Raw genomic sequence first — 13,178 nt, 5'->3', positions numbered from 1 at the left:
GAGAAGAGTGCACAAGTGGGTCAGGAGGGGGTTCTGAGGTTTCAGAGGCCATGTGTGCTTAACTTCCATTCTTTAGAGGCAATGTACGAATATGGGATGGTTCTTGGACCCGATTAAGTACAAGGAGAAACAGACAGGAACTTCATTTCCCCAACAACTGTCTATAATCTGCCAGCACCATCCACAGCCCTATTTCCTGACTGCTTGTTGGAGAGTCTCACTTGATATTGTATGTTGGAACATTAAAGATCCTAATCACCCTCCACAAGAAGGTGGAACTTCCTCAGTTGTGGCAGTGCATAAGGAGGACAGCTCTGTCTCAAACACAGGATGTGGCAGGAATTTTGTTAAGCCACCAAGTCACTAAAACACATAAATTCGAGTTTTTAAAAATTTCAGTTGAAGAAAATACACTCAGATATATTATTTGAAAAAAAAATAAATAGAAGGCTGTTTGATGCAGAAAAAAAAAAAAAGGAGAGAGAAAGCAATAATCTTTAAGGAGATTTGTAACAAATGGTACTAAGAGAATACTTCCAGAATTTATGAACAACAGCTAAAGTTTAATTAGAGAAAACGTGAGGCTGGATGGATGGTTCAGTGTTTAGGAACACCTGGCACTCCCGCACAGGACCCAAGTTTGGTTCTAGCACCGAAGCAGCTCATACCATCCTGTAGTTACAGTCCTAAGGGATTTGATTCCTATTCTGGTCTCCACAGGCAACAGGCTCACACACATAGTATACGCCCAGGCAAATCACTTATACTAATACAATAAAACAAGTCCATCTGTTTCTTCAAAGGAAAAAAATGTGCTAACCACTCCCTCAAGTGAGCATTTGACCAAATACAAGTGCACACCCTGTTTAGGCATGTGCACTTCTGCCATCATTTCAGGAGGAAAATGTAAGCTAGTATGATACTGAAACATCAATCTTTACTGATCAGATTGGAGCTAGAATCTATGGGGAAAGCAGCACAGACAGTACCAGCCTGCACAGAGATGGTGAAACTCCAGTAGACTGAAAACTCCCAAACAAAAGGTCTGCTTTCCCCTACAGGCTCAACAATCCCAGAAGTATGTACGAGACCATACATGACTTCACAGACAAAGGACTCTGGTCTCTACCTTCTGTGGTGTCCACATGAGCAGAAGTCATTCCTCGAGTGAGATAACGGATGCTACCAGAGTTTGGAAAGAAACAAAGGAGAGAACATAAAACAATAGAAAATGAATGCATTGGTACCAATCAAAACTTGATTGCCGTACTCTAAAAGGGCAAAGGCATTCTTCTTCTCTTTGTTTCTTTGTTTGTTTGAGACAGAGTTTCCCTGTGTAGCCTTGGCTGTCCAGACTCTTGCTTTGTAGACCAAGCTGGCCTTGCACTCAAGATATCCTCCTACCTCTGCACCTGAGTGCTGAGATTACAGGCATGTGCCACCTCCCAAAAGGCATTCTTCTTAAAGGATACATTTTGCTGGTTCAGGAAACTATGGGACTTCAATGACCAGTTGATCAGTTCTGCGCTGAACACTTGCAGGAAGGATGGAAAGTGAAAACACAATAATAGAAATCATTCAAATGAGTGTGGTGGTCTTTTGAGTATACAAATTTTAGTAAGTGCTACTGAGGCTAAGTCTGTGAGGGTCAGGGAGACAGTTACGTTTCTGGAAAGCTGTGCTTTTTGCAAACTCAGAAATCTAAACCTAAAAGTATTCAAAAGGTCAAGAGGTCATGTTCCATTAGGTAATACATACTTACGTGTATATATATGTATATATATGTTTAAATATGTGTATGTAAAATAGTATTCTTACTGCTTTGCTTGCTAATGCACACAACTGTTAATAAAACATTTTAACAACTGAACAGTATTTGTCAACATATAAATATGAGCTAGCACTTAAAACACTGGGATTCCATGTGCTGATTGAAAATGGAGTGTTCTGTATCTTTTGGTTTTTACATAGTGAGGCAAAAGGCATTAAATAAGTATAGAACAGTGTTCATACATGAAAACATGGCACTTCCTGGGATTGGAAAGAAGCATAACAGCCTCTCTACACTCTCGAAGTTTCTTGTAGGTAAGTTCACATTTTCTGAGAGTAAAACAATCACACAATCTCAGACATGCAGAACAGTGCATCACTTGAGGGTTCCCAGGTGTGAAGAGGCAGCTAGGATGCACTCATGACGTGTTCAGTCACTCTGGCTTCTTCAACACAACCTGCTCCAGCCTCACTCTGACCAACTCTGTCCCTCATTTCCTCTCATGCTCATTTCCCTAGAGGCATGATGAGGACATCTTACTGTCTTCATAATGGCCCCAGAGGAAGTGATTCACAAAGTCTTCCATCATGATGGTGATAATACCCCCAACCACACAAAGAACTGACTGTCCAATCCACTGGCATTCAGTCTAGTCCAGGTTGTACACTATCTGAGGACAGAGGGCTCCAACTTCAGAACACAAAACCCTTTGTCTCATGAGCTTATTAAATTAGGAAATACCTGCCTCTTTTCTTTCCCAACCACTGAAAGGTAAATATTGAAGCAGATGGGAAACAGGAGAATAGAGCAAGGCCCCTTCATCATTATCAGTGGGAAGGGAGGGCTGTCTCTGAACACACAGACCAACATCATGATGGAAGCTCTGAGGACAGAGGAACATCAAAGGGATCCTGAGGACAACAGTCTCTCCCACTTCCCATCAATGAGAGACTTCTCTAACTGTGGGGATTGTCCCCACACCTTCTCATCACAGTCCTATAAATGCAGGCTGCCTCCTCATCTCTACACACTGAGCTCCTGCTCACCAATCCTCCAGGTGACCCTCAGCCATGAAGACACTTGTCCTCCTCTCTGCTGTTGTCCTGCTGGCCTTCCTGGCCCAGGCTGATCCTCTGCCAGCACCAAATGAGGAGACTAAAACTGAGGAGCAGTCAGGGGTAGAGGACCAGGATGTGACCATCTCCTTTGGAGGCCCAGCAGGGCTTTCTCTTCAGGATGCAGGTGAGTGGTGGTGCCCAGTATGATGCAGGCTTGGAGTCTCCTGAGAGAGGGTTGAAGGTGTGCCCTGGAATCCCAGCAAGAGTAGTCTAGTTCAGGTCATTGTTTCTTCTCATCTCTAGGAACTTCACTGTCATATTCATAGAAGTAACAGTGAGAGTAAAAAATTTTACCTGATTTTCTTTTTAAGATTTTCGGTCTAAAAATTTATCTGTGGAATTGATTTAAAATATAGAATATATTGATCAGTACTTTTTTATATCTGATAATTTTGTTGTACAAATAAAATTCTTCTTTTCTTAAAAGAATAAATTTAGGAACCATTTACCAATGCATGAATGTGTTGGTTTGGAAATCACACAAAAATGTGAAGGACTGTGAAATGGGTGTTAAGTCCTGCATGGGATCAACACTTATTAAATGTCTTATTTTCAAGTGTTTGAAGTGATCATGGGGCTGGCTGTGATGTCACCAAAACAACAGACCTACTCTGTGCCCTGCACAGTGGGCACACTATCGCACAGGGCTGGCCTCCTTACTTAATGCCTGATGCTCTCCTTGTGTCCACAGGCTCAAGAAAGGTCTCAACATGCTACTGCAGAAGATCCTGCAGAAATTCAGAACGTCCCACTGGAGTCTGCTTCGGATTTCTAACACGCCGAATTTTCTGCTGCGACTGAGCATGGAGACCAGAGATAAGATGACCATGTATTCTGAAACCTTGTGACCTCTCATTCCCCTTGTACTTAGCCTCAATTGTTTTTCTTTCTCCAATAAATTTCTTGCAGAAAAAAAATATGTTTTTATATCTCTTTGATGTTTTCTATGTGGCTTAGTCAGGTCAGGACTCCTCCCATTAACATAGCAGAATCTTCAGTGAATTACAAAACAAGTCTTGGTTACATTTTGACAGTCGAATCAAGGACAAACAGAAGGTCAGCTACAAAATGACAAGACACCAGAGAGATTAGCTCCAGCTGCTTCTCTTGTCTGTGAACTCTATTGTTCTTTAGATTAGACTGCAATCAAAAAGGTGTCTCACATTTTTAGGATCCATTTTTAGCTGAAGGATATTAAGGTTGTTGCCATTTTCTACCTATTATGGACACAGCAGCACTGAACATGATTGAGAAAGTATCTGTGGAGTAGGATACCTACTCCTTTGGTCATTTTCCAAGGTACAGCTGTGCCATGGAGAATTACTTAAAATCCCCGGAGAATTAGCCACAATGGTTTCCATGGTTTCTGCACCAGATTGTAATCCTACCAACAGTGAAGGAGGGTTCTGCTTTCCCCATACCCTTGCCTACATTTGTTATCAGTTTTTTTCTTGATCTTAACCATTCTGACTTGGTTTAAATGAAGCATTTGACCCACATTTAATTGGCATTTCTTAACTTAAGAATGTTGAAGATCCTTTCCCAGTCCATAGGCTGTTGGTTTTTTCTTAAGACAGTGTCCTTTGCATTAGAAAAGCTTTTCAGTTGCATGAGGTCTCATTTATTGATTGATCACCTTAGAGCATGTATTGTTGGTGTTCTGTTCAGGAAGTTTTCTCCTATGCCAATGAGTTCAGGACTCTTCCCCACTTTTTCTTCTAAGCGATTTAGTGTGTCTGGTTATATATTGAGGTCATAGATCCACTTGGACTCTAGTTTTGTGAGAAATATGGATCTATTGGCGTTTTCTACATGTAGATATCCAGTTAGACCAGCATCATTTGTTGAAGATGCTCTTTTTTCATCGTATGGTTTTGGCTACTTGGTCAAACGTCAAGTATCCGTAGGGGGTGGGTTTATTTCTGGGTCTTCTCTTTGATTCCATTGATCCACCATTCTGTTTCTATGCCACTACCATGGAGTTTTTATTGCTATTGCTCTGTAGAACAGCTTGAGATCAGGGATGGAGATACCTCCTGACAATCTGTTATTGTACAGGATTGTTTTGGTAATTCTGGGTTTTTGGTTTTTCCATATGAAGTTGAGAATTATTCTTTCAAGTTCCATAAAAAATTGTGTTGGTTTTTTTGATTGGAATTGCATTTCACCTGTAGATTAATTTTGGCAGGATGGCCATTTTCACTATGTTCATCCTACCCATCCATGAGCATGGGAGATCTTTCCAGCTTCTGATACCTTCTTCAATTTCTTTCTTCAGAGACTTGAAGTTTACTTCAAAGAAGGCTTTCACTTGCTTGGTTAGAGTCACACCAAGGTACTTTATGTTTCAGTGGCTATTGTGAAGAATGTTGTTTCCCTAATTTCTTTCTCAGCCCTTTTGTCTTTTGTATACAGGAGGGCTTCTGGGTTTTTTGTTTTTGTTGTTGTTTTTTGTTTTTTTGAGTTAATTTTTTATCCAGACACTTTGCTGAAGGTGTTTATCAGCTGAAGGATTTCTCTAGTTGAGTTTTTGGGGTTGTTCATGCATACTATCATATCATTTGCAAATAGTGATACTTTGACTTCTTCCTTTCCAGTTTGTATCCCCTTCATCTACTTTAATTGTTTTATTGCTCTAGCTAGGACTTCAAGTACTATGTTGAAGAGATAAGGAGAAAGTGGGCAGCCTTGTCTTGTCCCTGATTTCAGTGGGATTGATTTAAGTTTCTCTGTTTAGTTTGATGGTGGCTATATGCTTGTTGTACATTGTCTTTCCTATGTTTAGGTATTTGCTTTGTATTCCTGATCACGCCAAGACTTAAACATAAATGGATGTTTGATTTTGTCAAATGCTTTTTTAGCATGTAAGGAAATGATCATGTGTTTTTTCTCCTTTAGTTTGTTTATATGGTGGATTACATTGATGGATTTCCATATATTGAACCACCCCTATATGGCTGGGATGAAGCCTACTTGGTCATGGTGGATGATATCTTTTATGTGTTCTTGGATTCAGTTTGCAAATATTTTATTGAGTATTTTTGTATCAATATTCATAAGAGAGATAAGTCTGAAGTTCTCTTTTTTTTTTTTTGTTTGGGTCTTTGTGGGGTTTAGGTATCAAGGTGACTGTGGCCTCTTAGAATGAGTTTGGTAATCTTCCTTTCTTCAACAAACCTATATCTGATAGAGGGATAATATCCAGAATATATAAAGAATTAAAGAAATTAAAAAAGCAACAAATCAGGTAATCCAATTAAAAAATGGGGTACAGAGCTAAAGAGAGAATTCTCTGTAGACGAATAGAAAATGGTGTCCATCAATGGTGGAATGGGTACAGAAATTGTGGTATTTTTATACAATGGAATACTACTCAGCAATCAAAAAGGAGGAAATCATGAAATTTGCAGGCAAATGGTGGGATCTAGAAAAGATCATTCTGAGTGAAATATCCCAGAAGGAGAAAGACAAACATGGGATATACTCACTTATATAGACCTATAAGATATGATAAACATAATGAAATCTATACACCTAAAAAAAGATAATCAATTGAGCGGACATGGGGTAAGATGATCAATCCTCGTTTAGAAAGACAGATGGGATGTGCATTGAACGTATGACAGGAGTCTACTGAGCGCATCTGAAAGACTCTAACTAGCAGTGTTTTCAAAGCAAAGACTCATGACCAAACCTTTGGCAGAGTACAGGGAATCATAAGAAAGAAGGGGAGTTAGTCTGATGGGGAAAGGATAGGAGCTCCACAAGGACCAAATATATCTGGGCACAGGGTCTTTTCTGAGACTGACATTCAACCAAGGACCATGTATGGATATAACCTAGAACCTCCACTCAGATGTAGCCTGTGGTAGCTCAGTAACCAATTGGTTTCCCAAAGTGAGGGGAACAGGGACTATTTCTAACAGGAACTCGATGACTGACTCTTTGGTCTCCCCACCCCCGAAGGGAGGAGCAGTCCTGTTAGGCCACAGAGGAGGGCTTTGCAGCCAGTCCTGAAGATACCTGATAAAACAGGATCAGATGAATGGGGAGGAGGTCCCCCCATCAATGGACTTGGAAAGGGGCACGGTGGAGATGAGGGAGGGAGGGAGGGAGGGACTGGGAGGGAATGAGGGATCGGGACACGGCTGGGATACAGAGTTAATAAAATGTAACTGATAAAAAAAAAATAAAATAATAAAAAAAAAGAAAAACAAAAAAAAAAAAGAAAATGGCAGAGAAACACTTAAAGAAGTGCTCAATGTCCAAGGTCATCAGGAAGATGCAAATCAAAATGACCCTGAGATTTCCCATTACACCCTTAAGAATGGCTAAGATTAAAAACTCAAGTGACAACACATTCTGGAGAGGATGTGGAGAAAGGCAAACTCCTCCATTGCTGGTGGGAATGTAAACTGGTACAACCACTTTGGAAATCAGTCTGGTGCTTTCTCAGACAATTGGGAATGGAGCATCCTCAAGATCCAGCTATACCACTCCCAGACATATATCAAAATATACTCAAGTACACAATAAGGACATTTGTTCAACCATGTTTGTAGCAGCTTTATTTGTAATAGCCAGAACCTGGAAACCACCCACATGTCCCTCAACTGAGGAATGGATACAGAAATTGTGGTACATTTACATAATGGACTACTACTCAGCAATTAAAAAAAAAAAAGGAAATCATGAAATTTGTAGACAAATGGTGGGATCTAGAAAAGATCATCCTGAGGGAGGTATCTCAGAAGCAGAAAGACACACACAGTATATACTCACTGTGTATATATCCACTTATAAGTGGTTACTAGACATGTAATATAGGATAAACCTACAAAAAGAGGTACACCTAAAAAAATCTAAGCAATCAATTCTCTCTCAGAAAGACAAATGGGATGGACATTGGAAGAAGGAGAAAACAGGACAGGATTCTACCACAGCGTGCGTCTGAAAGACTCCACCCAGCAGTGTATCAAAGCAGATGCTGAGACTTATAACCAAACTTTGCGCAGAATGCAGGGAATGTTATGAAAGAAGTGGGAGATAGCAAGACCTGGAGAGGACAGGATCTCCAGAAGAGGAACAATACCAAAATATCTTGGCACAGGAGTCTTTTCTGAGACTGAAACTCCAACAAGGACCATTCATGGATATAACCTAGAACCCCTGCTCAGATGTGGCCCATGGCAGCTCAGTATCCAACCGGGTTCCATAGTAAGGGGAACAGGGACTGTCTCTGCCATGAACTCAGTGGCTGACTCTTTGACCACTTCCCCCTGAGGGGGGAGCAGCCTTGCCAAGCCACAGAGGAGGACAATGCAGCCAGTCCTGATGAGACCTGATAAGCTAGGGTCAGATGGAAGGGGAGGAAGAGGACCTCCTCTATCAGTGGACTTGGAGAGGAGCTTGGGAGGAGATAAGGGAGGGAGGGTGGGATTGGGAGGGAATGAGGAAGGGGGCTACAGCTGGGATACGAAGTGAATTAACTGTAATTAACATATAAAATTTTTTAATTTAATTTTAAAAAAAGAATGTTGAACACTTTAAAATTTACTTCTTAGGTATTTCTACTAGTTCTCTGAAGTTTGCTAAAACCTGTAAACCCATTTGGAATATAATTATCAGACTCTTCTCAGATCTATGCCCAACTTTCCTACCCAAGGTTATTATTTTTTTCCTTTAAAAAACAATCTGTCTATTGAGAACTTGGGTGTAACCCAGATCCAAACATTAGGTGGTGCTTGGGGTGTTTTGTGGAGAAATGAGGGGAAAGATAGAAGGTCCAGGAGGGAAAGAAAACTCCGAAAGAAGACCAACAGAATCAAATAACCTGTTCCCAGAGACCCAGACAAAGAGCATTCATGGATTGGACCTAGATCCAAAACACATATGTTACTGATGGACAGCTTGGTCATCACGTGGTTCCCCTAGCAACAAGGGAAGGGGGAGTCATATCTGACATGGACTCAGTAGCCTGCTTTTGGATCACTTTCCCCTAGCTGGGCTGCCTTTCCTGGCCTCAATAGAAGAGGATGTACTAAGTCCTGATACAACTTGAAGACCTGCGGTGGGCTTGTAAAGGGAGGGAGAGGGGCTTTCCCCTTTTCTGAGGAGAAGGGGAGGGGGAAAGAAAGAAAATTGTGGGAAGGTGGGACTAGGAAGGGAGGATGGAGGTGCCTGTGATCAGGATGTTAAATGAATAATGAATAAAGGAATAAATTTAACATAAAAATCTTTAAAAATCTATCTAGGAGCTTGAGAGATGGCTCAGAGGATAAGAGCACTGGCTGTTCTTCCAAGGTTCCTGAGTTCAATTCCCAGCAACCACATTGTGTCTCATAACCATCTAGAATGAGATCTGGAGTCCTCTTCTGGCATGCAAGCAGAACACTGTTTACATAATAAATAAAATAAATCTTTTTTAAAATCTATTTAGACCAATTCGTGCTGCCCATATGTTTTTATGGCCATCCTTAGGTTTTCCCTGGACTTGGTCAGTTTATCAGGGGATACACAAAGAAAGAATTGATCCCGCTTTCAACAGCTAATAAGTGCAATACCTCCATTGCAAGCCTTAAGATCTACAATTTTTGAATCAAAGATCTTTAAATATCCAAACTTCAAAATTTAAATGCATCCGATAGAGAGATTGGGAGTTTTATGAAACCATAAATACAGTTCCCAGAGAGATTAGAAACTTTATTTTCTTGATTCTTTCATAGAACACGATTACAGAATATCACATATTATATATGACTTAGTTTATCCAAATAGCCAATCCTTAAAAAAAAAGTTAGAAAAGAGAAAGAAAATAGACATCCATCTTTTTAGTCAGTTTCTGCCAACCTGAATAGCTTTTAGAAAATCTTTTTTGGTTTTGGTTTTTTGTTTATTTGGTGTTTAGTGTTTTTGAGGCAGGGTTTCTCTGTGTAGCTTTAGCTGTCTTGGACTCACTTTGTAGACCAGGCTGGCCCTAAAACTCACAGAGATCCACCTGTCTCTTGCCTTCCTGGGTGCTGGGATTACAGGTGTGTGCCACTGAGCCTGTATTCCAACATTCCAACTAATCTTATTAGTCAATATATATCATTACTTGTTTAAAAATTTCTAGAAGCCTGGTGATGAATAAAGTTAGCTAAGTCATAAGTGGGTAGACATATTTCTCTAAGTTAATTACTGTTAATCTAAGTAGAACTTTATAACCTTAAGAATTAATAAGTCTTCATTAGTCATATTCTATTTATTAGATGTTTGTTGTTTTTTTTAAATATAAAAATTTACTCTCAGTGTTTTAATATATTAAAATATGCCACATAACAGATCTGGTATGAAGAGTTTTATTGAACCGAGGTGAAGAGAGACAGAGAGAAAGAGAGAGATGAGGGAGGGGCTCACAGACAAAGGGAAGAGGAGAGAAACTAAAGCAGAGAGAGAGAGCATGTAGTGAAGGGTTGTTTCTTTAGATCTGGTGTGCAGCTAGAGCAAGTCTGAAACACACATGGTAGCAGCACGTGATGATGCTAGGCAACCTAGGAGTGGGCTAGTGCATCAGCTTGTGAGCCAACATTCCTCCCTTTTCCTATAATTAAAAAAGTGCAGAGCTAGAGAGGGATGGTAAGGTGGGAATGAGGAAGTTGGACTGCTACTCAGGCAGGGCAAATTAAAGGATATAAATGTGGGTTCATTGGAAGCAGCGCTTGGACACCATGCACAGGAGTAAGAAACAGAGAAAAAAAGTAAGAGGACCAAAATGTCTGGATTATACAGGGAAGGGAAAGTCCCTGCCCTGGAAAGTTCAGGGTAGGGCCCAGGGCATGCCAGCTGATGCCCAGCAGCACGTAGGGACTGAGGAATCCTGGGAGAACCTGGAGCTCTTTATCCCAGGTCTGAAGCACACCATTCCAGCCTTTTCTTGATAGTAAATGGATAAGGGGCAAAGGAATCAAATTGTCACTGGCTACTTCTGGCTGACATGAGGACATTGAAGGGGGAAGCAAAAGGCTGAAATATTGACCAGATTAGGGATGAGCAGGCTCTCTTGTTGATGTCAGGATCTGTGAGAACATCTATGGCAAAGAGGGAAAGTGCAGGTCCAGCTTGACACAGTCTGCAAGGTTAGACTGGCACTGTCTTGGGTATAGAAAATCTGGAAGGATACTGGAATGTATATTCCAGAAGACAAAGTTAAATAGGTTTAGAGAAAATTCTTCTAAGTTGGTTTGGAGCAAAGGAGAGAAAACGCTTCAACATGGGGAACCCAGTTGGTGGCAGTAATTGAAGAAGGTCCTGTTTTGGATCTGTCATCTAAGAGATATTGAGGCTGATTTTGGTTGCAGAGACGTGTAAGCTTAGAAGCCCTTAAAGCAGGTGGAAGGCACAGGGATCTGAACTTCTCCAGAAGGCATCCCAGAGGGGAACCTGGAGGGATGGGCAAATGGACTTCCCATGGGGAGAATAGAAGTCAGTGACTTTTCAGAGGAGTCCCCAGAGCAAGGTCTGACTAGGGGAAATTGGGGCAAGCTGTCACAGCATGAGCACAGGTCAGAGACAGAACAAGGACATAGCCAGTCCTTGGATTACCTAGTGCTAGGATTTTCAGCAGTGTGTTAGAGGAGGAGGGATAGATGAAGTCATGCTGGTATAGAGAAAAGCTCACCCAAGGGAGAAGGTCCTAGATGTAGGGTTTGGATGTAGGTAGGTGAGAATGGTAGGAATCCTTTAAGTCAACCAGAAGGGAAGACTCACCAAAAAGGCAGAGTCTGGTGCAGGAATGTAGAAATCAGGTAGCCAGAAAGTTGGGAGAAGGGAGTCCCAAAGCCAGGGAAAGGGGGAGGAATCCCACACTCTAAAATAGGCAATGGGTGAGAAAGTTAGGTTGCTGATTGGCAGTACTTATCTGGAATCCATTTGACCTGAAACATGGATTCAGGTAGATTTCCAGAACCGTACAAGAATATCTTTTAAATTTACAGAAGAGATAAACTTTAGACATGTTAGCATCATCATTGTAATCTGTAGTAAAATATACATGTAGAAAAGGACAGAAGATATACACCTTTGTGTTAACAGCTTAAACACCCTTTAAGGTGGCTCTGGGAAGGCAGCAGCCTTCTGTGAAATAGAAGGGGCAGAAGCTCACTTGATCTTGACTTTTAGTATGATTACACACCATGGACGAAAGGCTTCTTCCCTCCCTCCCTCTATAAACATCCCTCTATCTGGATGTATATACATCCAACACAATGGCAAACATGTTAAGTACTTAAAAGACAAAGCAAAGAAAATTTAAAGGATTGAGCTTGGAACTGTGGTAGTGGTTCATGTAGTGGAATGTTTCTATCAGGATTTGAGTCATACATCAGAGTTTCAGGGATTAGTGTCAAAGCTTTGGACAGTCTTAATCCAAAGCCAGCATAGCAGCAGGAAGAAATCTGAAGCATTTTTTTTTTATTTTCCTATTTTGAATACCTTAACTTACCTTTTTAGACCCCCCCCCAACCATCATACCTGGCATTTGCCAATCTTAAAACACCATTTTAGACCCTCAAAACACTTTCTTAAAAGCTTTTCTTCATAACTTTCGTTTACTAACATTGAAACCTCTTCTTAGACCCTCAAACATTCATAACTTTCAGTTACCCACCTGAAAACATCTCCTTAGACCCTCAAATACTTCTTAGGAGCTTTCTCTCATAACTCTCATTTGCCAACCTTGAAACATCTTTTTAAGACCCTCAAATATTTTCTTGGATCCTCATAACTTAAACTTCTGTATCATTGTATTCAATTATTTTCTACGAGACATGGGTGAAATTTCAGGGAGCAGTGAATGTACATTTGGCGTAAGGAATAGTAAATATGAGACCTGTTTTGAGTCTGGTAACAAAGCAGACTGTATCTAGACCTGACAGTAACAGCTCTAGGAGTGAGGCTTAAGGCCTGGTCCCCTGCTTATGAAGGGGACTGAGAAGGCATCTGAAGCCTGTTTATCTTTAACATGAGGTCTGTGAGTAAGGCAAACCTGTTTGCCTTTTGAAATAAGAGATCTAGTATCTAGTAGTTTTAACTAGTTAATGAATTGATTAATAGAATAACGTGGTAGATTACCTTGGAGTAAGGACCTAATCGCCTGTTCTCTAACTATTAAACTACCATTAGCTTAGATGTCAACACCATCGGAGACCAGAGAAGGTTAAATCTAAATGATTTTTTGTATTCATCAAAATGACAGAGATGACTAGTCAGTCATAGTCCTTTACCTGGACAGTTGTCCCAGGTCCCCATGG

General features: G+C 40.7%; 1 protein-coding gene across 1 annotated transcript; it reads left to right on the top strand.

Moving 5' to 3' along the window:
- Positions 1 to 2,774: 2,774 nt before the first annotated feature.
- LOC132653474 (defensin alpha-like protein 1) lies at positions 2,775 to 3,808 on the top strand. Its single transcript, XM_060381270.1, has 2 exons — positions 2,775 to 3,013; positions 3,581 to 3,808. The coding sequence occupies exons 1-2, from the start codon at positions 2,842 to 2,844 to the stop codon at positions 3,688 to 3,690; spliced, it is 282 nt and encodes a 93-aa protein (XP_060237253.1). The 5' UTR covers positions 2,775 to 2,841; the 3' UTR covers positions 3,691 to 3,808.
- Positions 3,809 to 13,178: the final 9,370 nt, after the last annotated feature.

Source organism: Meriones unguiculatus, chromosome 4, assembly GCF_030254825.1.
Source record: "Meriones unguiculatus strain TT.TT164.6M chromosome 4, Bangor_MerUng_6.1, whole genome shotgun sequence".
Taxonomy (NCBI): Eukaryota; Metazoa; Chordata; class Mammalia; order Rodentia; family Muridae; genus Meriones; species Meriones unguiculatus.
Note: the sequence above shows the minus strand (reverse complement) of the source record. Positions and strands in the feature narration are given on the sequence as shown.

Coding starts and splice junctions, on each gene's coding strand:
- LOC132653474 (XM_060381270.1), top strand. CDS start 2,842: ATGAAGACACTTGTCCTCCTCTCTGCTGTTGTCCTGCTGGCCTTCCTG. Junction 3,014..3,580: donor GCTTTCTCTTCAGGATGCAG/GTGAGTGGTGGT, acceptor TTGTGTCCACAG/GCTCAAGAAAGGTCTCAACA.